General features: G+C 46.1%; 1 protein-coding gene across 3 annotated transcripts in view; it reads right to left on the minus strand.

Moving 5' to 3' along the window:
• The window catches only part of LOC142587369 (lipase member I-like), a 151,200-nt gene that overhangs the window by 120,947 nt on the left and 3,961 nt on the right, over window positions 1-26,292 (minus strand). For all 3 annotated transcript variants that reach the window (XR_012829502.1, XM_075698319.1, XM_075698318.1), the window contains exon 3: window positions 16,859-16,935. Coding sequence is in view for 2 of the 3 variants with exons in the window: in XM_075698319.1 (XP_075554434.1) it covers window positions 16,859-16,935 (77 nt within the window). In the remaining variant the exon portion in view is untranslated. The remainder of the gene's footprint in view (window positions 1-16,858; window positions 16,936-26,292) is intronic.

Below are 26,292 nucleotides of genomic sequence, written 5' to 3' on the forward strand. Positions count from 1 at the left end.
AGAAACGTTGTTTTCTTCTTGGTCGGCACAGCGTTGGTATGGTATGACAACCTCGCGGGCATGCTAACTACATGGACACGCTTCGTTGAGGAGACTAAGAAGTGTTTCGGTGACACGGAAGCACATGCACATTAGCCCAGAGAGCTCAGGTTCCCGGCGAGACTTGCACTACCTATATCGAAGAAGTTGCGAAGCTGTGCTGAACCGTCAACCCTCAAATGACCGAGGAAGATAAGGTGGGGCATGTCGTAAAAGGAATAGCGAAAGACGTGTACAACTTCCTCATTGGTAAAGAGAACTTGAACACTGTATCAGAACTGATACGGCACTGCCGTATGTTCGAGGTGCTGAAGATTTCACGAATTATACTAAAGTTTGGATGGCTGGCCAATGTAGCGACAGTATCAAGTGTTGACACGAGTCCTCCGCACCCCGACCTTTCGTCCGCCATCCGCCAGATAGTCCGCGAGGAGCTCCTGCGGCATGACGAACAGGCACGTTATGCAGCGCCACGTTGCAGCTCCTCCGTTTTCCGAGACAGTCTTCGGGAACCACCTTCGGCTACTTGGAACCACTCGGTGAACGTCACGGATCTTAACGGCTCCAGGGACGAACCGCATTACGGTACCACCGAACCACCACGCAATGATTCGCCCCCTCAACGTTTTGATCCCCGCCCACGCAATTTTCGTCCACGAAGACTTGCCACGACCTACGACTTTCTAGGGGAAGAGCCTCGTTACCCTCAACCGATGTCTTCGGCAAATTACTTCAATCCGCATTTTGAAGTTCACCCTTGGCTAGGGTGTATACTTCTGCGGCATGCCTGGCCATATAGCTAGGCACTGTAGCTGGCGCCGAGCATCGAACTACGGACTGTCAGCACCGACTATGCGGTCTAGCGGTCGTACACTGCACACTCAATGGCCAGGAGATTCCACTTCAGGAAACCACTTCCGAGAGGACCGACGCACTGCCCAGGAGACCTACTTTGGAGAAGAAAGAACCCAGAACCGCTACCGCTCTCCTGCCTCCGACCGTACTCTGACGCCACCACCAGCCTTCCGAGTCTCCCGATCACCATCTCCTCGGCCGCGATTCACGTCGCCATCGCCTCGGCGCCGTTTTGTGCCACCCCGCCGTGAAACTAGCCAGCGCGGCCGATGGAGGTGAGGTCGCTGGAAAATGTGCGCTGCCGACTCAACTGCCTCCAACTATTTCCATGCTGAAGAATATGGTTCATGTACTAATTGATGGGGTCCTTACAATGGCTTTAGTCGGCACGGGTGTTACTGTCTTGGTCATGAGTGTGGGGTTTAAAGGCCTTCTGGGATGCAAGGTTATGTTTCGTTGGCACCAGTGCACAAGTTTCCATGGAGTCAGTGGTGAATCATTATCAGCGGTTGGTGTGTGTAACGTGGATGTGTCTTTAAGTGGGAAAATATTTAATGCAAAGTTTACTGTTCTTCCTCGCTCCTCGCATGACGTGATTCTGGGGATTGACTTTTTGCAATTGTGCGGTGCCAATGTTGACTGCCGAACGGGAGAACTCGGTGTCGACACCAGTGGGGGTTTCGCCTGTGCTCTTTGAACGTGCAGCTTGCCCGGCGAGTGTGTTGTGCGTGTCTGATGATGCAGTTGTACCCGCCTTATCCACGATGCGTGTTGCCGTCGCCTGCTCATCTCCGACTCCTATCTTGTTCGATGCTGCAGTGGAACCTATACATCGGAACTGCCGCAAGAAAAACTTGTTCCGCACTGTGTGGTCTCAGTGACCAATGGATGTGCGGGGCTGTGGGCGCTAAACTGTTCCACTGAAGCGGCAGTGCTACCTCAAGCCTAAAGATTGCCACGTTTCAGGAAGACTCGCCCGTATCGGTCGCAGTACTTAGAGAGCTACCCGATGGAGGAGCAACCAGTGTCTCTCGAACCCCGGGAGCTCCAAGATATTTCCCATGATTGAGAAATCACTCAGTGATCACGAGCGTCGAGTGTTGATGGTCCTCCTAACGGAACACTCCCTCGGTACTAGACGTTGCGAAGCACGATAGCCCGCCATCGATTTCTGCATCCAGAACTCGTCACCGCATCAACACAGGGGCCGCCCACCGAACCCGACAAAAACAATATCGTGTGTCCCCGACAGAACGCAAGATAATCAGCGGTCAAGTGCAAGAAATGCTATGCAAAGACGTCATTCGAGAATCATCTAGTCCTTGGGCAGCCCCCGTGATATTGGTGAAGAAGAAAGACGGTGCGTGGCGGTTCTGTGTTGATTATCGTCGCCTAAACGCCGTTACTAAGAAAGATGTATATCCGCTTCCCCGAATTGATGGCGCCATTGACTGTCTCTACGCGGCATCTTACTATTCCTGTATTTATTTACGCTCAGGTTACTGGCAAATTCCTATACACAAGGACGACAGAGAAAAGGCAGCATTTGTAACGCCCGACGGATTATTTGAGGTTAAGGTGATGCCTTTCGGGTTGTGTAACGCGCCCGCAACGTTCGAAAGGTTCATAGACGCGATATTACGCGGCTTATAATGGGAAGGTTGTATGTGCTACTTAGACGACGTTGTGACCTTCGGGCGAACGTTTAGTGAGCGCAACAAGCGTTTAGACGTGGTCTTGAACTGTTTGGAGAAAGCGGGTCTTCTGCTCAATTAAAAAAATGCCGTTTTGGCGAATGACAAACCCTTGTGCTAGGACATCTGGTTGCTAAAGAAGGCATCCGACCAGATCTACAAAAGACAGCGGCCGTAGAAGCATTTAAGGTACCCAACTCTGTCAATCAGTTACTAAGTTACTTGGGCTTGTGCTCCTACTTTCGCTTATTCATTCCCCGGTTTGCTGACATGGCTCGTCCCCTTACACGCCTTCTCCAAAAAGGCGTTCCCTTTGAGTGGACTGCAGATTGCGACTCATGGTTTCGCCAGCTCAAGTTCCTGTTCACGTCCCCACCAATCCTTCGCCACTTTGATCCTTCATCACCAGCTGAGATTCACATCGATGCCAGTGGCGTAGGGATTATTATGCAAAAAAAGAGGTGAGCCATGCAGACAGGACACAAGAGTAGGGAAGTGGACAACACGAACGCCGACTATCAACTGAAGGGAGCACTGAGGCGAAAAAAAAGAAAGAAGATACAAAACTCATCTGCAGAAGCTCAGGGATGGTACCACCACGTATTAGTCGGGTACATATGCCGGTCTATGTGAGAGATAACTGTTAAGGCACTTAATTTCTTCCTTATGTAAAGTAATCGAAGGCTGACTCACGCACGCACTTCCACTATTATAGATATGCCATGCCTGTACAATTTCGCGCATTCACCTAACTCAGGCGTGCAGTTACAATCTTGGCAATGTAGGGAAAGATTAGAAGGCGATCCACCGGTTGACGAGCTTTTATGTTCCATTAGCCTCTGATTGATACACCGTCCCGTTTCCCCTACGTAGAACTGGCCACAGCTGAGGGGAATTTTATAAACCACACCCATACGACAGTCAGTAAAACTGTTGTTCTTATTGCACTTCACTGGACAAATATCTGTTCTTTTTTTGCCTTTTACCTGCTCCTGGGAAGGTGTGTCAGCGTCAAAGCTAACACACCTGCTTCCCTCGTTGCCTTCCCTCGTTGCCGCACTCACCCGCCTTACACCCTCCCCCTTTAGAAGAACCCCACCAGTATATACTGTGGCGAGGAAAGCATACGTCGCCATGAAGAAGACAAGTCCACTTGTCGAAACGTTCGCTCCTGCTATCACCTTGTTCTCGTTTTTGCTCATTGTCTTGAATTTCCATCTCCCGCATTCCCCGTGTTTTCCCTGAACTTTAAAAAACGTAATCTAAACGCGGGGAAATGCGATGGGCAGGCTTTATGTAAGAGGCCACAAATGGCGAATGATTATGGTAAAGCTTGTGAAAATGAGATAGTAGTGCCAGTAGTCTTCTTTTCTCTAGTGATGCAAGGTTTAGTGATGTTTTGATATTAGTGATCGTGCGAAGACGTAAGTAATTTTTTGGTATGAATCTGGCAGCTTTATTCTGGACGGAGTCTAGTTATTTAATTAAGTATATTTGATCTGGGTTGGAAATTAATGACGCATATTTTATTTTAGCGCGAACCAGAGAGATTTATGTCATAATTTTTGTCAACGGGTTAGCCTGATATAAGCGACGTCTGATACATCCCAGTATTTCGGATTCTTTAGAAGTTATCGCATCAATATGGGTATTCCATTCTAGGTCGGCAGACAGGTGACACCTATATACTTTAATGAAGAAACCTGTTATATAGGCATTGCGTTAATCACGTAGCATTGATGTGGGGGTTAGTGGCAGCGTTAAAGTTATCTTTGGTTTTAGAAGCAATAATTTTCATTTTCTATTTATCCCACCAAGTATAAATGCTGTCAAAAGAGCGAGCAAGGACAGGAAAGGCAGGGAGGTCAACCAGACGAGCACCCGTCTTGCCATCCTACACTCGGAGTGGAGGAAAGGGGAATAGAAAGAAGAAAAAAGAGGGAGAATATGCGCTGAGTGCGTGCGGGAGAGACACTATTCACAGGGGCACTATAAACAGTCTCTTCAGCTGGTGCACTTCAAGTATTTTACCTGTGCGCGAATCGCTCTTCGTGCCAGTGATGGGTATGGCCATGGTCCGAGTATCGTTGACTCGGTGAACGGTCTTGAGTCCAGTCGGTGTAAAGTTGCCCACAGAGAGAGGCGTTGTACATCGTAGTGAGGGCAGGTACACAGTAGGTGCGCGATGGTTTCCTCGCACCCATAGGAGTCGCACACCGGGCTCTCGACCATTCCCAAACAATAGGAGTAGGTGGTCGTGAACACCACTCCCAGCCACAAGCGGCACAGCAAGGTCGTTTCGCCGCGGGAAAGGCTTGATGGCAGTTATAGCCGTAGCGTGGGGTCCAGTTTATGTAACTGGCAATTGAAGGCACTTGAACTCCCGAGATCGTGTGACTTTTTGCGTGCAAGTAGGCGAAGTTCCCTCGCAGCGTCCCAACTCGCCAAAGGTGCTGGACGCGTCTGGATATCTTCGTGTGTAGACCGGGCAGCATTGTCAGCAAAGGTGTTGCCTACGATGCCACAGCAACCACCAATCCACTAAAAGATAATGCTGTGCCCTTTTTCCAGAGCGTGATGGTGCACTTCGCTGATGTCAGTCATCATCTGCTCGTAAGTTCTGTGTCTTGTAACGCAGACTTGATACTGTGAACAGCTGCCATAGGATCAAAAAACACGACCCATCTCTCAGTTGGCGCTTCGGTGACGTACGTAATAGTGACATGGATATAGCTGCCAGTTCTGCAGACGTAGGTGTAGTCACGTTTGACAATTTGAATCTAACTGTAACCTGCTTAGTTGGAGCGACGAATGCGGAAGTTGAGCTAGTAGGCGAGGTCGAAACATCGGTATATATATGTACGCGGTCATGATATGTCTGGTGCAGTAATAGAAGCGTAAGTTGCTTCAGAGCCAGCGATGAACGATTGGCCTTCTTTGTATTTCTAGGGATAGGAAAATTCACTTGAGGCTATCGCAGGCACTACACAGGAGATGAAGGCTTCGCCGCCGATGTGAAAGATGACGGTAAGCACTCTTGTTGAGCGCTAATCACTCTTGAAAAGGTCGCTTGAGGTCTCTTGGCTGGTATGGAGGCTAAATGATGGTCGGGGATCCTTGAGAGATGGGGAATGTGCGCTCTGAGAGATTGGACAGCTGCATGTGTCTGGATCATATGGTCTCCGGCGATGGCAGTTCTTGCTGCTCTGATGTGCGCCTAAGTAGCCCTAAACACGTGCGTAGGGCCAAGATTTTTTTAAAGCAGTATTCTCGTCGCGGTTACTAGTATGTCTCTAAAGCACGCAGTCGTCTGTAAACAAGCGTGTAGTAGATGCCAGGTTGTTAGTAATGTCCTTACTGCCGATGTGGAAGAGCGTCGGTCCAAGTACTGAGCCTTGTGGTACCCTAAATTTAACTTGAATCAATAAACAAGACCAACAATTCGCAGTGACGAATTCATAATGGTTATATGAAAAACTAGTTGTTTAGTTGGTGATCTTTCTGCTTGGGTGAAGGCAGTCAAGTTTTATTATGAAATGACTGTAAGGGACCCTATGAAATGTTAAGCAAAATCAATAAATATAGCATCAGTTAGTATGGAGGCTTGATGTTGGAGGTCGTTAACTAATTCGAATAATTGTGCTTCACATGAATGACCGCGCTGGAAAACATGTTGGTTAGAAACAAAAATAATTGCTCTCGGGTAAATACTCCATCATTGTGGATGATATGATGGGTTTGTAAGGAATACTGGTAAGAGAAATTAGACCGTATTTTGATGACACGGAGGAATCGCCTTATTTCAATATCAGGGAAACACGATCAATTTTCAAGGCTTCGTGCATACATCCTTTGTGAATAGTGTTGAAATATAACTGCCAATATGAGTGGAATACCCGGCTTAGTAAGTAATTAAAGTAATTTAGGCCATACACCGTCTAGACCAGGTGTTGAGGTATTTTTTAGATGTTCAACAGCTAATTCGATTCATTCGTGAGTGATCACGATGGGACCCATAGTGGCGTTAATGGAGGTAAATTTTAGATCAGCAGAAATGGGCTCTTCTTCAGGGACAACGGAACCAAAGAATAAGTTTAACTCTACTGCAGCCTCTAAAGGAGACAAAATCTCATCGTTCTTTGTTAAATGAATTGAATTTACAAGGAAATGAGTGGATCCACAACTTTCCAAAATATTTTTGTACTGTTGGTTAGCAAAGCATGTAAATCGTCATTAAAAGGTTGTCGCTAGCTATTACTTGTAATAATACACAGTAGGGCTGGGATATGGTGTCCGCCATCTTCCTTATTCTCCACCCTCACCCCTGCGTCGTCTTCTTTAAGAAACTCTGTAACTTCTTCTTCACAACGTCCACGTACCCTCCCCTCTTTGAGGATTCATCCCTCCTGAGATGATGCCTAAATACGTTCCCAATGGTTGCAAACTCGAGCACGCCGCCATCTTTGACGTAACCAAGTCTCTTGAAAACACCTTTTTTCGCTGCAGTTTGCACCACGAGATACGGTCCCATGTACACCTGCTTCGTACCCGGAAGACCTTTTCTAACGAGCACTAAATCTTTCAGCTGCATATGAGATATCCGCGTGTTGTGGCGGCGGTCGAACTGCCTCTTCATATCTTCGCGGTATCGCTGGTAGGCTTCCGAGGTTTTCCGCTGCTCGCACAATTGCAGGCGGTCACCAATACCAAGCTTTTGATCAGAAGGGAGCACCTGTGCCTTTCCAAATGCTGCGAAATAGGAAATACAGCCAATATTCGCAGTGTGCGACCGATTGTGATGAACTACAGCAGCCTCCAAGCAGCACTTCTATCTGCCTTTGAAACTGGGATACATGCAAATAAAATGTTTCAAGTCTCGTATGATTCTTTCAGCCAAGACATTTCCTGCAGGATGGTAGGGCGCGCAGCGTAGCAAAACAGCTCCTCGTTCCTTCGCCCATTCTTGCAGACGCTTGCTTACAATTGCTGGTCCATTGTCTGATATTACTACTTTGGCATTCTTAAACATCTCTCGGCTCAAAAGGGCAATCACTCTATTTGCGTCTTCCCTACCCGGTCGTGCGGCCACTGTTCTAGTGAACTGGTCCGTTGCCACTAGCAAAGACTGTCTTTCTTATTCATATCGCCTTTTTCTTAAACTCAGCAAAACACACCTGGATGACTTCAAACGGTATGTCGGAATGTCGAGGTAGGACCATCTCGTCTGTTCTCGGAAGGTACTTTATGCACTTGACATTGATGGCAAGACTAGACGTACCGCTGGACGTCGCCTTTCAAGTGTTTCCACTGGGAACGCTAAGAATCTTGCGATAAGTTTGCCAGAACCCGCCCTCGCCGCCAGAGTCCGGGGAGTCATGATAAAGTTCGAAGATTGGAGGCACCATTGTTTCCGGGACTACGAACTTTCCATCGTGCAACTCCAGTTCTTCAGTTCCCTCCTACAGCAGAGTTGCGCTGTCAGTTTCCTGATCTGGGGTTACCACAAGCCTGGAGAGTGCGTCTGCATCCTTCAGGCGCTCTCCAGGTCTGTTATGGACCACCAATACAAACTGCTGGAGTTCACTCACTCACCGCGCAACTTTTCCTCTAGGCTCTGCGAGGTTAAGGATATACGTTAAGGCTTGGTGATCGGTAAAGATCGTGAAGCTCCTGCCATCCAGGTAAGGTCTAAAATAACGTACGGCCATTAGGACTGCCAAAGCTTCTTTCTCCGTATTCGTGTAATTCAGCTGCGCTTTCGAGAATGTATACGAATAATATCCCACGGCATTTTGTTGCCGGCTTTGTAGAGCTTCTGAATCTATCTGGTAAAGCACTGCGCTTGTGCCGTAATGAGAAGCGGTGGTGCGCATCTCGAAGGCCAACTTCAACTCGGAAAGCGTCAGAATTGGGTAAGACGAAATGATGCTCACAAGGCTTTGATAAACGAAATCACACTCTGCTGTCCATCGAAATGGCACATTCTTCTTGGTCATTCTTGTGAGGCACTTTGTTTTCGTGGCATAATCTCGAATGAAAGCCCGAAAATGCCCTGCGAAGCCGAGAAACATCCGCAAGAGTGTAGGTCATACGGTTTCTGCATTTTTGAGATTAGACTGATTCGTGCTTTGTTGTCTTGATTTGGCCATCAAATACTCTACTTAGAAACACAACTTTTCTTTGGGAAAACTCACTTGTCATTATTCTTGAGCTCCGCATCACTCACTGCTTGAAGTACACTAGCAAGATGCTCTGCGTGCTCCGCCTTATTGCAAGAGTAAATTATTATATCGTCGACGTACATGTTACAAAATTTCCCAGGAAACTGTCGCAAGACGTCATTCATCCTCTTCTGAAACCAAGCGGGTGAGTTCTTCCATCCAAACGGGAGTCGATTATACTGATAATGTCAAAAGGCGCTATGAAGGCAGAGTATTTCTAGTATTCTTCAGAAAGTGTAACTTGCCAAAATCCTTTACATAAATCAATAAGCGAAAACACTCTGCAGCCCCCCGTCTCGTGTGTGATAGAGTCCATTCGTGGAATAGGAAAAGGAAAAAGCTCTGTCTGCTAAACAATTTGCCTGTAATTTGTGCAGAGTCGGAGGCTTCCATCTTCCTTAGGTGCAATAGTGATGGGCGACGCGAATGTAGACGTGGATAGACTAATTATCTGTGCATTCAACTTCTTTCCAAGCTCGTTCTTCAGCCACATCCTGTTCTCCCGTGACATATTATATGGCTCTTTTCTCAACACTAGTATCGCCTAACTTAAATGGTACCTCAAACTTTGTAGTTGCCTTGGGATATCCCTTCAAGTATAGCAGTTCCGGGTAAAGCCTCTTAATATCTTGACATAACGATGGCTGCGCAGGCGCCTCGAAGAAGTTGAAGAAACGCTGAGATTGCGCCATCCGTAGTTATTTCTCCAGTCCAGTAGATGTTAACGCCAAGTGCACTGATGGCTGGACGTGATAGGAGTAATTCATAGGTTACTCCGTCGAGTACTAGCGCCTGCGTAGCGACACTGTTGCAGAGACAGGCAGTGGCGTAGCCAGAAATTTCGTTCGGCGGGGGGGGGGGGGGGGGGGCTCACCTTGCAGGTGGACCTCCTCCTTAAGAGGAAACATTAGGTCAGATGCTCCTATCTAAATACATGTAGAAGGAGAAATCGTTTTTGTCGGCAACCACTGCACCAAATTTGACTAGGTTTGTTGCATTTAAAAGAAAAACTTAAATTCTAGTGACTGTTTAGAATTTGCGATTTAGGCCGTCAATACTTTATTGAAAAGTGGCAAAAACTGAAAATTTTCAGAAAATAAAACAATTAAGTTTACAACTCTGTAAATAAGGAATGAGAATTGATATGACAATTCTGTGAATTACACATAATAGTACATCTACAGCGGACAAAATTGATATGTTACACATGAGTCCCAAAAAATTAAGTATTATGGAAATACGGCTTTTGCAGAACCCTTGTACATAACATAACCAATTCACGTAAGATGCAAATTGACATATCGAATTTGTCCGCTTTGAATGGCGTAATGGATGCCGTTTACAGAACCGCGATATCTGTTCTTTATGCAGAGCTATTAATATTTACACTTCGTGCTTCTATTTTTTTCGAACTTTCAAATTTTTCAAACTATTTCAAACAAAGTTCAGGCCCTAAATCGAAATTCCCCTTCCAACAGACACTAGAATTTAACATACTCTCCCAAATGCAACAAATTTCATTAAAAGCGATTCAGGAGTTATCTCAGAAAACAGTTTCTTCGTTTTACATGTATCTGAATAGGCCGCGTCGGAGTTGGGCCCGAGCTAAAGCTTCCTCCTAAACAATTTGCCTAGGGATCAAATACACAAATAATAACTGCATTTTCATTGCCAAAGATGCTGCAAACGATTTGTTGAACGCTATGCACTGTTAATAAAAGTAAAATATGTATTCTTTTCATAAAGGAATATACTCGAATGTGCCAAAAATTGTGCCGAACATAACTGATGTCAACGCTTCCATGTATTTTGTCTATTTAATAAGTAAGAAAAATATCACACCAACTTTAGAACTACATCAGTTCGAAGCCAGCAAAGCAGTGCATGCCGCTGATATGAAAAATGTTAAGGCCATGAAATGAACAAGTTGAGGACAAATATGTCAATGACACTTTGTCATTCAAGATCCTTGTTTACATTCTTGTACATATGCAACGGCCAGTGAAAAATCTCAATGACGCTGCCATTTGTTCCAATGTATTACGCAGCAGTAGCTGTCACCGGTCGTGTATCGTGAGTAATTGCACCGAAATTATAGTCGCAACAGAGACTACGTATAAAAAGCAGGAGTTCTGCAGAATATACGAGGGCGAGTTTAATGAAAGTGAGCCAATGCGAATATATAACAAACGGGGTACTTTAATTAAAAGTAGCCCCCATGAGCATTTAGACATTTGTCCCATTGACTAAAGAGTCACGCAATTCCCGTCTCATAAAGCTCCTAAAGAAAGAAAATCCATAAAGAAAGAAAGAAAGAAAGAAAGAAGGAAAGAAAGAAAGAAAGAAAGAAAGAAAGAAAGAAAGAAAGAAAGAAAGAAAGAAAGAAAGAAAACGTCTGCTACTGACTTTCACGACATCGTCCGAGTCGAATCTGGTTCCCTTGAGCTGTTTTTTCGATTGCCCCAAGATGTCGAAGTCGCAAGGCGACAGGTTTGAGCTGTATGGCGGATCTTGCAGCGTTTCCCGCTTGAACTTTGCCAGTTTTGTATTTACCACATCAGCGACGTGGGAACGGGCATTGTCGTAGAGCAAGGTGACCCCATTCGTCAATTTTCCACGTAGTTTGTTCTTGATTGCGACACGCAGCCGATCCGGCGTTTCGCAATATCGGAAACAATGGATAGACTCTCAAGATTTAACATATTCTATCAGTAATGGCCCCTGACGATCGAAAAATCAAAGACAACAACACCTTTCTGGCGGAAATAACGGCCTTTGCTTTCTTCGGGGAAAGTGAATTTGAATGTTTCCATTGTAAGCTTTGCCGTCGTGTTTCACGCTCTTAGTAGCGGCATGATGGTTCGTCTCCGATCACAATTGCAGATAAGAAAGCATCACCTTTATTGGTATACCGGATCAGATGAGTAAATGCAGCGCTGATCTTCTCCGTATTCTGGCGGTGGTTCAAAATCTTGCGCATCCATTGCGCACACAACAGCCGGTAACCGAGATGTTCATGAATTATGCCATGAACGAAACCGTGACTGATGTTCACATGTTCTGCCAGTTCATCGATGCTTATCCTCCATTCTTGTCTGATCAGCTCATCAACCTTTGCAATTTTGTTAGGGGTGATTGCACGATGGCTTTGGCCTGGTCTGGGATCGTCTTTGCAAATTTCACGTCCTTCTTTGAACCGTTTATTCCAACGCTTCACAGTGGCCAATGAAATGCAATGTTCCATGTACATGGCAACTATACGGCAACTAATTTCTTTTGGAAACACCTCCAGCTGTCAAAAACCTGACGGCACCACACTGCTCCACTTCTGGAGAGTCCATTACGGCACGCAACCATGTTAAACCCAGTGTATGAAAACATTAAAGAACATTTATTCTCACACCTGCGTGTCACTTTTGTAAATGCGGGATGCGTGTGTGCTACGCGCAGCCCTTGCAGATAATGAACAGAACCATAATTGCGCGGGGTGGTTAGGCTGCCTTTCATTTGACACGCCCTCGTACATTCGAAATGCGAAGATGCAATGGAATATACAAATGCGAAGATACAGCTTGATAAAGGGCAAAAAAGTGCCACTGGAAACGAAGTTCACTACACGTATACACAGAACCTCGCGACAAGATATTTAAACATACGTATAAGTAAGTCTCCAATAAATCTACGTATCTAAGAAAAAGTCACGTTATATAATGCGTCAAACAAGGCAAATAAACATGTGGCGCAATCACAGATTCACAGAATCCTAGATCCTGCTCCCATTCCATCCACTCGCCCCGATGTATCGCGCGCGACGGAAGGCGGCGCGCTTGCTCCTCACTTTTCTCCCTTGCGCACATAAGACTGAGCCACTATCGTCGGCTCCCCCATCCCCCCCACCCCCATACGCTTCCACTCGCACATACAGCATGCGGCGCGGGGTCACGATGTTATCGCACTTCGACTTTATGCGGAACATGAGGGCGACGGCGACGGCAGGAATGTGCCTAGAGTGTGCATATAGTTGCTATCGCAATAATATAACAAGAGTATCCGGCAGATGAAGCGTGCCATGGCCCATTACTTTCCGCAAAAGAAGTAACAAAATAGCACTTTCACCATGCGACAATTCGCTGCACCGCAACAACGCTTCTTCTTTCCTTTTATGGGGCGGGGGCACCGTAACGAAAAAGAAACGCAAAGTTTGTTGGTCACAATAGAATGCGAAGAAAACACGAGACACTTGGTCCACCAAGAACCATGCGCATACTGCTCGGTATCCTACACCAGCGAGACAAGACTTTCTGGAGAGGTTGCGCTCAAGCCAACGCGTTGCAATCCGTCGAGTCCCCACAGTGATGGCGGCTAGCGATCATTGTTTCTTTTTCTCGTCTGCTAGCTAGAAAGCGTCCAAAGCCCTGCCAGGCGAAAATGTACTCGGCCAGAGAAAACCGAACGCGCACCGACGTGCGCCGCGTGGTGGTCGGGGCAACACGAGAAAAACGCATGCGCTCTGGCTGGCTCTGGCAGCGCGCGGGTAGGGGAGCGAGAACAAAAGAATTGAAGTCTCAATGTGTCCTCGCGATTAAAAGTCAAAGTAGAAAAAATAAATAAGAACGTAGTTCTTGGCTGGCTTGAGTGTCTTCACTGGATGCTTTGGCGCAGGTGAAAAAAAAATTTTTATGTGACATGACGGCACGAATGAACCACCACAACGCTTCGTCTCATCGGGCCTCGCTGCGGGCTTTGTCAACTTGTCTGAAAGTGTGTTGATTTGGCTTGTGTCGTTGTATGGCCTGATGTGCGACTTTGGAAAAGTCAATGCACCTTTGGCGTCAAATATTTATGGGAGCATTAAACTTACAAAGTTCCGCAATTGAAAATCTAAAGCACACGTTTGGAAATGTCAGTGCACCTTGCACATCAAAAGTTTATGAGAACTTTATACCCATAAAGTTTCGGAATTGATATCCACGCGCTCCGTAAATTCCTTGATAGAGTGTAGATTCCGCGGCCTCCGCGAAATGTCGCGGCGAGCCCGTTCGCCATGAAAACATCCTTGAAACTTTGTGCTCGGATGGGGCTGCTTGCGTAATGTTACTCCCAGTGCATGGGCGTTGCCGCGAAATTCAGCCCGAGTTCACAAGCTTCGCGGTGAAATGGCTTTTCGAGCGTGAAAAAGACGCTCTAGATAAAATCCAGAATGGTTTCCGGCGCCGGGGGTTGCTTTTGTCGGCGGTGCATGGACAGCACGAATAAAATTTCGGGGAGGGGGGCTGAAGCCCCATAAGCCACCCCCCCCCCCGGCTACGCCCCTGGAGACAGGATATGGTTAAACATGTCCATTTATCATGAATATCTCGCCTACCGTCGTATCAATGTGCTTCCACAGCCCGTCCCTGTTGTACTTTCTCAGTCTCAACAATACGGGCATATATAATTGTGATGCTTGCTTTACTGTCAACTAACGCGCTCCTTTCCTTTCCAATAACAAAACAGATGCATACAAAAGGTTTGCATGCGACAAATAAACAGCTTCTCTTGGTGCCTTCAGGCGTAAGCGGAAGCTGTCTTCATTTAGTTTTTTATCCCAGCATCTGACTCTTCGTGTTGGCTTGAGCCTCCTTGGTCAGTCAAAAAGGACACAGGTGAAGCGGTAGACTTCCAGCTTGCAAGCGGGCGTGTTTCATCAGCTCGTGTGGCACTTGGGCACCTAGCAACAGGCATCATGGGCTGCCGCTGGGGTCCCGAGTCTTGTAGGTAAAAGTTTCGCATTCCCTGCAGAAGTTCTTCAATCGTTTTTGGCCCTCTCACTTCTATTTGCTTCTGAAGTTCCGGACTCAAACCATGAATGATAAGCGGAACCACAGACTTCTCGGGCAAGGCTGAGTCAGCCAGCTGAAGTAGCCTTTTCTCATAAAAATAGCTGAGTGCAGACCCGGACCTGTACTTGAATGCGATAGCTTGATCCCAAAATAATACCTTGTTTTCTTCAAAAGAACCGAGAAAATTCCGCTTCCACTCCCTCCATGGCTTGTTGCTGTGAGCGTTGACACGCAATTCGTACCAACTCTTGGGAGTTCCTGACAGGAACAGTGGCATGTTTTCCACTTTAACTTCATCACTGTGCCAGTAGTTTTCATTGCATGCATATTCATAGAACGTTAGCCAGGACTCGGGATTACTGGGATCTCCATCAAACATGTCTAGCTTCACGTATTCGAGACTCGACCTATTTATCCCTCTTTCAGTCACGTTTACAAGCAAGCGCCTTAATTCATTTTGCTGCCTGTTCTGTTCCTGTTGAAATTCAAGAAACTTAGTGAGCAGGTTGACGCCACTGTCAGACGAAGCAACGGTAGCAGGCTTCGTGCAATTGGAGTCAGCACAAACTTCTCATAATCTTGAAGTTTCATACTCAGCTCCACTTTTTCTTTCTGAATTAAATCATCGTAAGTGAGCTTCGTTCTAGCGCTTATATAGGAGACAAATGCGTCAGTGCTCACTGCTTCCGGAAGAGCTTGTTCCTCTTCATCTTGAGGCGTCGCAGCGAAGATGCGGGTGCCACCGGATTGATTTGATCCAATGATGAAGTCCACGCACATCTCGACTTGAATGTCCACACAGAAAAAATGTGGCTGCGCCAATTTGTAATAACACACAGTAGGGCTAGGCTATGGTGTCAGCCATCTTCTTTATTCTCTACCCTCGTCCCTTCATCGACTTCGTTATGAAACCCTGTAACTTCTTCACAACGTCCACGTACATTACTATTTCTGTGTTGCATAAACTTGCTTGCTTTATACAATTTTCCCAATCGCCATAAGAATCTGAGAATCTTGCTTTTTAATACAAGCGATTTTTTATGTTCGTGCATGGTTTTGCATGCGAGGTCAACCATGGGCTGTGACTGGAAGAAGTGATTGTAACTTTAAGAATGTACTGACGTTTTAGTTGTAAGAGTGTCTCGTCAGCTATTCGCCAGTTAGCCCTGCTGGATAGCTCACGGCATGTTATCTATAGCGATTCAAGGTCTGCAGTTAGAGCATTTGAAAAAGGCACCGTTTCCAAATAGGACCTCAGATTTCATGGGGCAAGGAAATCGCGCAGTACATCATTTATTTGGTGCCCGCACGTCAGGGTGAGATAGAGGGTGCTCCTCCCTACTTCAACGAGTCGGCTCGCGAGAGCTGCGCGCGAACTCACCCTTCGCGGCACCCCCGATGAATCGGAAGGCGGCTCCCCAGAGAATAGGGACAAGCCCTCCACCTAGAACGAGATTACTAAACACTGCTATCTCAACTGTAGAACCTACTTCGTTCCTCATCTAAAGACTAGTATCATACTTGCGCAGGGCTCATACCACCATGCTCAATGACGTTGGAGATGTTGCGTTCTTTTTTTTTTTACGCAGAGGCATTTCTGCATGTGACCTTGACTGTGACTGGAACGGGGCTCCACCGAGAGGAACGGCGCACTGGCTTGCGTTTGAAATTTCAGCTGAATTCGCGGCCCTGTTTTGCTTTCATACTTTGCAGGCGGAATTCTGAGTGGGTGGTCCACGCACCCTGCTTGTCTTTAAGCATGTCGGAAAAACTTGCGAATGGAACTGTTTCCCTGACGACCTTAAAAATTGATCGTTTCGTTCATGCAATGTTTACGTGAAACAAACTGCTCCAGTGAGTTGTTGCATGTCTTGGAAGAAATTTCACATTTACTTGCTGGATCCATGACATCTACAATTCTAACTTGTCGCAAATACATGTAATTCCTTTCTTTTTATTGTTATTTCTGCTCTTATTTCTTAAGTGTAGTTTTGTCTATTTTTCTATTGCTCCCGCTGTTCTAATGCCATAATTTCACGGCAGATATGGTAAATAAACAGAAATTAATAAATATAATTTATTATTTTGAGTTCTTTAGATTATGCTATGCGATACAGAGACACCTAAACACTGAACGTTGCCTATATTGCCACATTGTCTGGCGGGTGGTTCGTCTGCCTGGAAGCGTTAATTGTGTCACGATGCATAAAGCCTGCAATCCACTTACCTTGTCATTGAGGTAAGGAGGGGCAGCATTCACCGGAATGGTACGAATATACCACGCAGCCACCAGCATCAATGGTACTGCGCAGAAGAAAAAGGATTGTACTTTCATTCGGTTTAAATTACTAACTCTTCCCACCCGCGTCTTCTCTTCATTGATCGCTATCAGTCTGTGGAAGAAGCATGCATAGAGCGCACTTCACGAGAAGTCTCCTGAGTCTCGGATGATTTGGCCCATCGTATACAAAAGTTGTTGCAAGGTTTACGTAAACTATGACAAGTTGGCTCAAGCGATCTCATGTCGTTCCGTACCCAGTGAAATGCAGCTAGTGGTTCGATAACCTAAGGTTCCTAAGTCAACTGAGTGAAAAGGCGTGCGGGGCTCCACCCAAGTGTAAATCCACGTGACTGCGTCCTATTGAAAAGGAAGTACAAAAAATCAGAGCAGGTAATGTGTGACCCTGTAGAATGAACGCCCAATTTCTAGCAAACTTGTCTCGCCCGAGCAGTTGCACAATAAGTTGCAATAGCTTTTGATTAAGCAACACAGTCTGAGGCGTTGGCCGCGTATTACTGACATATATATATATATATATATATATATATATATATATATATATATATATATATATATATATATATATATATATATATATATATATATATGAAGTCCATGCCACTCTGAGTTTTATACAAACAGTAACTGAACACTAAGTGCTTCGCAAAATGCCTCAAAATACGGAGAAAATGGGTTTTCAGTAATTACACGCAAATCACTTATTTAGCCCACAATTTTTTCATCGTGCATTACACTTCACACGCACCTTATTCTCGCGAAATCGGTGTAACGTACAGTTCTCCAAAAACAACAGGAATCTTCGCGCATAACGGAAGTGTAACGCTTTCTACCACACCAGTAATTTATTGCTGGCTGCAATTCACCCACATACAGAAAAATTTGCAAACGCACCAGCCATCGCATTCTAATGATATAGCACATCGTAAGCACAGGGAAGACATCTAAAGTATTTCGTTGAGAATCATTTCTTCTTTGTGTTCCCCGAAACCATCCCTTTTCTTTTCAATCTTCTTCAGATCACTTCACTCCCCTCAACACTGCTTTAGTCCCTGCTGCTAGGATACTTGGGATGAAAATGTTGATACTCCTCGGATGGAGACGTTGGCTATTCAGGCTGACTCTACAATGTCATTCAAGTCAATATACTAAGCAGTTTCTAACTGTCCCTGTTGGGTAGCGGTTTTCACAGCCCGATGTGGTCCCTTATGTGTCGAGTTTGGCCTTGAGAGTTCAGGTAACACCAGAGGTGCAGGTTCATCACGAGTCGAGGTAACACAGCGTTTTGACTTTTGTCCAATTTGCTCTTCATTCTTGCGCAGTACTTCATTGGGCTTTCGTTATTTCTTGTGATTTCCGTAACGATACAGTCTTGTCAACTCCCAATGCCGTGACAGCTGGAAGATACGTTGGCTTCGCAGAAGCGATGAACATATTCGTATGTTCTGGGCCCGTTGTAGGGGATCCGTTATAATGGGATGCCACAGGGAATATCAGCACAGTTCCTCGCAGTACTGCCCACTCCTGCAGTCGACAACTCCTGTTTGCTGGCTCATCGTCGCATACTAACCTGTAATACTCTGAAACAGTTTTCGGCTCACGAACGAAATAACACTGTTAGCGTCCTATCTTCCCGGTTTTGCAACCACCATCCTGGTGGACTCGCCGATACATACCAAGGATGATTGTGTTTTCTTGACCCCTTCAGACTCTTTTCTGAGCTCAGCGAAGTGTGCAGAACTTCAAATGATGTTTTCGAGTGGTTGTACAAGAATATCCGCTGAGTAGCTTCTTTAAATCCCGTATCATCTATTTGAAATTGATGACATGATTCCACTGATCTTTTATTGCCTTTTGAATACGATTAGCATTTTTTGCCTACTGCAGGCGTTTTTAGTCTGTCTATATAGTGCCTTACGCCGACCCAGTGTCCCTAGTTGATGACGTGTGGTGTTATATGGTGCAAGGCACAGGTGTTGTCAAAGAGCACCACGACTAATTGTAATGTTATCGATGAATTGTGGATCGCGTGGACAATTAATTGCTCACGATAGGTATGACATTGATGTAAAAAGGCTTAAAGAGTGCCGCTGTAAATAGCGTAAAACATAGAGTAATAAATTAATGACACTTTCTAGATAGTGATGTGGGTTGTATCAGTTGCGTTTCGTTAAACACATATGACATAAGGAAACATAACAGTGACATTAGAGGTTGAAGAGAGCGCTGGAATACAAGGGCTGTTAATCACGTGCTAAAAATTACCTGGCAGAATGATTTTCAGTGTGTGTTTCACCTAAAACCTATAGGACTATCTTAGATTAAAAAACGGTTCTTTGTTAAGGAAAAATGCCGGGTGAAGGGCTGGGTGTCTATTGCACGCTATTCAATAAGAGCATGTGGCACTGTTAGGTTATTGCCGCACTTACTAGAAGTTGAAGGATCCCTCCCAGTCAAGAGGTAGGAATGAGTACAGTAAGTGTGTCCTATTAATAATTGACAAACAAGTATTCCCTTATATGTGCGGTTATTGGAGTTATCCAGTTCCCAAGCATTGGATTTATCATGTGTGCAAGCACTCGAAGTCTGCTGGGTAACCCGTATACATCTTACAAAGGCTATGCATCTGCAGTCAAAATAAACAACCTGCCATAACAACCTACGCGAAGCCATCATCACTTTACTATTTTAGCACAATATTGGTCTGGAGTTGACGTTATTAAGGAGTCATACGTTATACCTCGCGTCCCAGTTAACTTGGGCCAAGATCTTTTAAAAAACCAAGAGCTATAAAGAAATCGTACCGACTGCATAGTAGTCGTAGTCTTGTGCATTTAAAGCCAGTATTTTTTCATCACGAAGTATTATTTCATTTCTCTTAGTTACCGAACGATTTAAGTATTGCTTGAATCGCAAGCATGTCAATTGAAATGTTGTAGGGCACCTCAAATAACCTCCTAATAAAGAATTTATTTGTTGCTGAAGTGTGGCTGTTTGTGTTTTCCAAGAAAACACAAGAACCCCCAAAATAGGCAAAATTTCAAACAGATGCATGCTCACGCGCCGCTTCTCTAGCGCTCCCAAGCGAATAGCCATGGATACACGGCTGTAGTAGCGGCGGCAGCCCGATACAGAGCTTCACGCCATGTGATTGTCGCGGCATCATGAGAACACGTCGCTGACACATTGATAAGCGTAGCGGAGCGTAGAGGGGGAAGGCGGACTTCGAAGGCGGGAAACCGTGACGGAGCACTTCAGAGTGTTATTTTTCGCACGCATCTTGTTCTGTAGATGGGCGCGCCCGGAACGTATATTCTGTTTGTTCCCTTGGGAATAGAAACAAACGTTGCGGAGGCTATGTCCATCCAATGCGTTTTTCCGGATCTAAAGGGCCAGCATGTTCTGTTGTCGATTACGTAAATCATTTTTGCTTCACGTGTCAGTGCGTAGATAACAACGGAAGATTTCAACGGCACCACGCCAGTGACCACGCCACCCCCAGAGCCACGAGGCTCTGGGGGTGGCGCACGGCGACAAGAGCAAGGCAGCCGTGTTTTCCGGATGTCGCCTTGTGGAGGACGCCTTAGTTTGTCAACAATACTTAGAACGTACGAAGTCTTTTGCGACATGGGTAGCTTCACAAGAAAATGACACAGAACTGCGACGGTAGTCCAAGAGGCGGAAACGGATGTTTTGGCATTTTTTGCGTCGAACCCTCACGGTAGTGTGCGCGACGACAGTGCGCAGGACGGACCCTCAAGGTCACCAGTGTGGAGGATGTTAAAAAAAGATCATGTTCACCCGCACCATGTACATCTTTATCAAAAACCTCAAGACCGAGATTTTGAAAATAGACTTGACGTTGCCAATGGATTTATGCAAAAGATGAAGAACTGAAATTTCTCACTCGCGTGCTTTCGACGGATGAGGCCAATTTCTCCAGACCGCACAAGTTAATCTTCACAACGCGCACTTCTGGATGATAGGAATCACCCCTGGATGGCACCAACACACTACCAATTCGTGTGCGATGCGGTATTCTTAATGGCAACCCCCCAGGGGCGTCTGCGTCAGCAGGCGTTTGGTGTGCTGCGACACCACGTACCCGAGCACACGAGGGTTGCACCATCCGGCGTGAAGCCGTGCGCGGTTTAGCCGTGCCTGGGGAAAATGTGATCATGGAGGTTGAGCCGATGCTGGGTGTTTGGACCTTTAAGGCCCCCTGGCGGAGGCAACGCACGTCTTCGGCCTTGGCTTCACATAGACGGCACCTCCAGACTGACCCACCCTGGGGAAACTGGCAGTCGCCTTTTCCTGTCCCCCTCTCCAATCTTCTTTCTTTGTCGCCTTTTTCATCTTTCCTGTCTTCACTTCTCCTCACTTCCTAGTTTCCCGGCGGCAAGGGTTAACCTTGTGTGGCTAGCCAGCCTTCGTTATGCTGTATTTGGTTATAGCAGCGATGTACGGCTGGCGTTGGCAGGGTTTCTCTAGCAGGAACTTCTGTCACGTCCCCCTGTTGGGCTCCATGGTGGGTGGGTGGCATCGCGGCCGAAAACCCAACATTACTTATGGAACGTGCTTTTCCTAAACTACCTGATCGCCCTCAGAAACTAGGGCACACCGAAGAAGTTTTTCAGTTTTTCAGACGACAAGTCCATAACTTTCCTCGATTCCACGTAATTCACTCAGCAAAACCAGACAAACTAGTGCGATCCATTTCACCGTTCCTTGTTTCCAAGTTTTTGACCGAAGTTTTCGGTGCAGGATATAAGGTGTCGAGAATGTCAAGCGCCGATCTCCTTTTGGAGCTCCAAGATCAGAAGCAGTATGAGAAGCTGCCGAAACTTGTGTCATTTGGGGAGACCCAAGTAACAGTCACCCCGCACCACCCTATGAACACTACCCGCGGCGTTGTCTCGGACGATGACTTGCTAGAGCTCACTGAAGCTGAACTCTTGGAGGGTTTCAGTGAACAGAATGTCATAAATGTTAAAGGAATTAAGATGAGGCGAGATGGTAAAGAGATAAAGACGAAACACCTGATACTCACTTTTGGTTCAAGTGTCCTTCCCGAGTCCATCGAGGCCAGTTATATCAAACTTCGTGCCAGGGCATACGTGCCCGATCCCCTTAGATACATTAAGTGCCAAAGGTTTGGCCACAGTTCACGGAACTGTCGAGGCCGGCTGACATGTGACAAGTGCAGTAACAATGAACATTCCTCTGAAACGTGCCAGAACACTCTACATTGCGTAAACTGTGATGTCTATCATACCGCATACTCGCGCCTGCCCGTCTTGGAAAAGAGAAAAAGAAATTGTGACAATCAAAGTCAAAGAAAACATATCTTTCAAGGAGGCACGTAGGCGGGTGTCATACCTGCCTAAGTGCAGCTTTGCCGAATTGGCGCGTCAGGGGGCAGCGTCACAACGGCCTCCGGCGGCTGTCCGACCCACAAGCAGTGAGTCGGCAGTTACGCCGTCTGCCCCCGCGGTGGTTGCAGCTAGCGCTGTTCCGCCAACCGAACAGAAGCGACCATCTACCCCGAAGGTGGGCGCAGCCGAGGCTGCCCCAACCTCCCCACCCCCTTCCAGCGCTGGCAACAGCCGGTGCAGCCAAATCCCCCAGGGAGCCCCATCGACCTCCGGGCTGGTGGGCGCAGGGGCCTTGCCCTCCAAGGCGGGACCTTCCTTGGTAACTTCTCGCTCGCAAGAGCACGTGTCCGGAGGCTCACTAGAGGCAATGGACACTACACCTGCCCTCAAGGCGCACCAAACGCCTAAGGAGCGGCAAGGTTCCCTCGAACGCTTCAGAAAGGGCAAAACCCCGATTATAGGGCCTCGAAAAAGCTCTGTAATCTAAGCCATCGCTTCCGTTTCCGTACACACAGCACCTACTTACTTCCAATATGGATACACAAATACTTCAATGGAACGTCAGAAGTCTTCTTAGGAACCTTGATGATGTGCAAGAGCTTATCCACAAACACAATCCAAAAGTGATGTGTCTACAGGAAACACACCTAAAACCACAACACACAAACTTCCTCCGACAGTACATCATTTTCCGCAAGGACCGTGTTGAGGCTAACACCTCGGCCGGCGGTGTAGCAATCCTTGCAGACAAGTCCGTAGCTTGTTGCCAGGTAGCCTTACAGACGCCCCTCGAGGCAGTGTCAATTAGAGGGATTCTTTTCAATAAGTTGGTAACTGTCTGTACTATATATATATCCCCAAGCTATCACCTCCAAAAAGGTGATTTCTATAACCTCATAAAACAGCTCCTGGAACCCTACATACTTGTGGGCGATTTTAACGCCCACAACACGTTGTGGGGAGACGCGCGTTGCGACGCACGAGGCCGACTTACTGAAAACTTTATTCTGACCTCTAGTGCCTGCCTGTTTATTAAGAAGGAACCAACATATTACAGCATTCAACGCAATTCATATTCATCCATTGACCTAGAAATAGGCTCCGCTTCCCTTCTCCCTCATCTGGAAGGGAATGTGATGAATAATCCATTTGGAAGTTACCATTTCCCTATAACTTTAAACTTAATAACGCAGCATGACAACCCTCCCTGTCTTCCCATATGGAAATTAGCATCGGCTGACTGGGAGCATTTTAAGGAATCAACTCAATTATCACCCGATTTTATAAACAATCTTAGTATAGACGATGCTGTCGCATACTTTACCGCTTTTATTTGTGATGCTGCTGAAAAGTTCATCCCGCAGTCGAATGGTGCTTCATCTAAAAGACATGTTCCCTGGTGGAATGACGATTGTAGAAATGCACAAAAAAGGCAGAATAAGGCATGTGGAATATTGCGCAGATCACAGAATACAGAAAATCTAATTGAATTTAAGCACATGAAATCGCAGGGAAGGCGGATACGACGTCAGCCGAGGAGAGAAAGCTGGGCAAGATTCCTTTCAGGTATAACTTCGTACACACAGGAGGCGAAAGCTTGGAATGGCGTAAGGAAGGTAAAAGGGCAGCAAATAAATCCATTGCCTCTGGTGAACGATTAAGCGAATACCTTAGAAGAACAGGCAGGCACCCTAGGGGAGCACTTTGAGCATGTGTCAAGCTCAATACACTACTCAAAATCCTTCAACAAATACAGACAAATAGAAGAACGTAAGGTATTTGAGCGGAAATTCCCACAAAACGCACCGTACAACCGTCCTTTCTGCATTGCCGAGCTGAGAGCTGCCTTGATCGTATGCAACAGCTCTGCACCGGGACCCGATAAAATAATGTACGACATGATTAAGAACGTACACACTGACGCACAACTGTCAAAACTTGCACTTTTTGATACTGTTTGGGCTGCTGGATATCTTCCACCTGCATGGAAAGAAGCGATCGTGGTCCTCGTTTTGAAGCAAGGTAAAGATCCTTCGTCAGCGGCAAGCTACCGCCCGATAGCTCTCACTAGTTGCCTTTGTAAGCTGTTTAAAAAAATGATTAACCGGCGACTCATACATGTCCTTGAAATGAACAAAATACTTGATCCCTACCAGTGTGGCTTCAGAAAGGATCGGTCCACAAACGACCATCTCGTGCGCATTGAGGGGAATATTCGTGACGCGTTTCTACACAAACAGTTTTTCTTATCGATATTCCTCGATATGGAGAAGGCGTACGACACAACGTGGCGATACGGGATCTTGCGAGACTTGTCGGAAATGCGCATCCGTGGCAATATGCTAAACCTGATAGAAAGTTAACTGTCGAATCGTACCTTCCACATGAAAGTCTGGAATGCATTCTCACGTGCATTTATACAGGAAACAGGTGTACCCCAGGGAGGTGTGCTCAGCTGCACACTCCTTATAGTTAAGATGAATACACTCCGCACTTCATTACCACCAGCTATATTTTATTCCGTCTACGTAGATGACATACAAAAAGGTTTTAAATCCTTTAACCTAGCAGTGTGCGAAAGACAAGTACAGCAGGGATTGAACAAGATATCTAAATGGGCAGACGAAAATGGATTTAAAATCTACCCCCACAAAAGTTCATGTGTTCTCTTTACAAGAAAGAGAGGCCTGGCTCCAGAACCGTGCATGGAACTGGGTGGACAACAAATATCTCTCAACAAAGAACAGAAATTTCTAGTTGTAATACTTGACTCTAAGCTTACTTTCATCTCGCACATAAAATATCTCAAAGCTAAATGTCTAACAACAATGAACTTACTCAATATACTATGACACACAACATGGGGTAGCGACAGGAAGTGTATAATGAATATTTATAAGAGCCTCATTCAATCACGGTTATACTATGGCGCCATGGTATACAGCTCTGCCGCCTCGAGTGCACTAAAGATGCTGGATCCCGTCCACCACCTGGGTATCCGTCTGGCCACAGGCGCATTCAGAGCTAGCCCCATTGAAAGCTTATATGTAGAATCGAATGAGTGGTCACCCAATCTGCAGAGATCTTACGCCAGCTTCACATAGTTCCTTAAAGTGCACTCTAATCCTGAACATCCATGTTGTGAAACTATTAACGATTCGACATGTACTGCACTTTTCCATAATCGACCCTCTGTGAGACAGCCTTTCTCACTCCGTGTGAGGGAGCTTAGCGTGGAAATGGATGTTCCACTGTAAGAACACCACTTCATGCCTCCAGCGAAGCAGCTAACGCCTTGGGATTGGCAGGTGATAGAATATGATATATCCTTTCTAAGAGTTACGAAATACGCGCAAGAGCTTGAAATACGAATGCATTCCCATCAGCTCTAATTGAAGTACTGTTGTCCCGAATTTTACACCGACGCGTCAAAATCGCATGCTGCTGTGTCTTACGCGGCTGTTGGACCCTCTTTCTCTGAAGCAGGTGTACTGAACCCCTATACAAGCATTTTTACCGAAGAAACCTACGCAGTACTTTCTGCGGCAAAACACATAAAGAAATTAAAACTAGAGAAAGCGATCACATTCACGGACTCGTTAAGTCTTGTAAAAGCACTAATTTCCTTAAGAAAACCAAAAATAATGTTTTCATTGAGCTTTACTGTCTCTTGTGCAATATTTATTTGCCTCGTAGATATGTGACAGTATGCTGGGTCCCTGGTCATAGATACATCGAAGGCAGTGTGCTGGCTGACCAAATGGCCACATCAATTACACCTCCAAGCTGGTAACTCCACCACTGCTATTCCTGCCACAGACCTCAAGCCTTTCTTGCGAACGAAACTGTGAAGCTACTGGCAACACATGTAGGACAAAGAAACAAATAATAAGCTGCACTTGATTAAGCCAAGGATAGGTTTCTTGCACCCCGTTACAATAACAAGACGGTATGATGTTCTATTCTGTAGACTCAGAATAGGACACA

This window comes from Dermacentor variabilis, chromosome 7 (assembly GCF_050947875.1).
Source record: "Dermacentor variabilis isolate Ectoservices chromosome 7, ASM5094787v1, whole genome shotgun sequence".
In the NCBI taxonomy this organism is placed as follows: Eukaryota; Metazoa; Arthropoda; class Arachnida; order Ixodida; family Ixodidae; genus Dermacentor; species Dermacentor variabilis.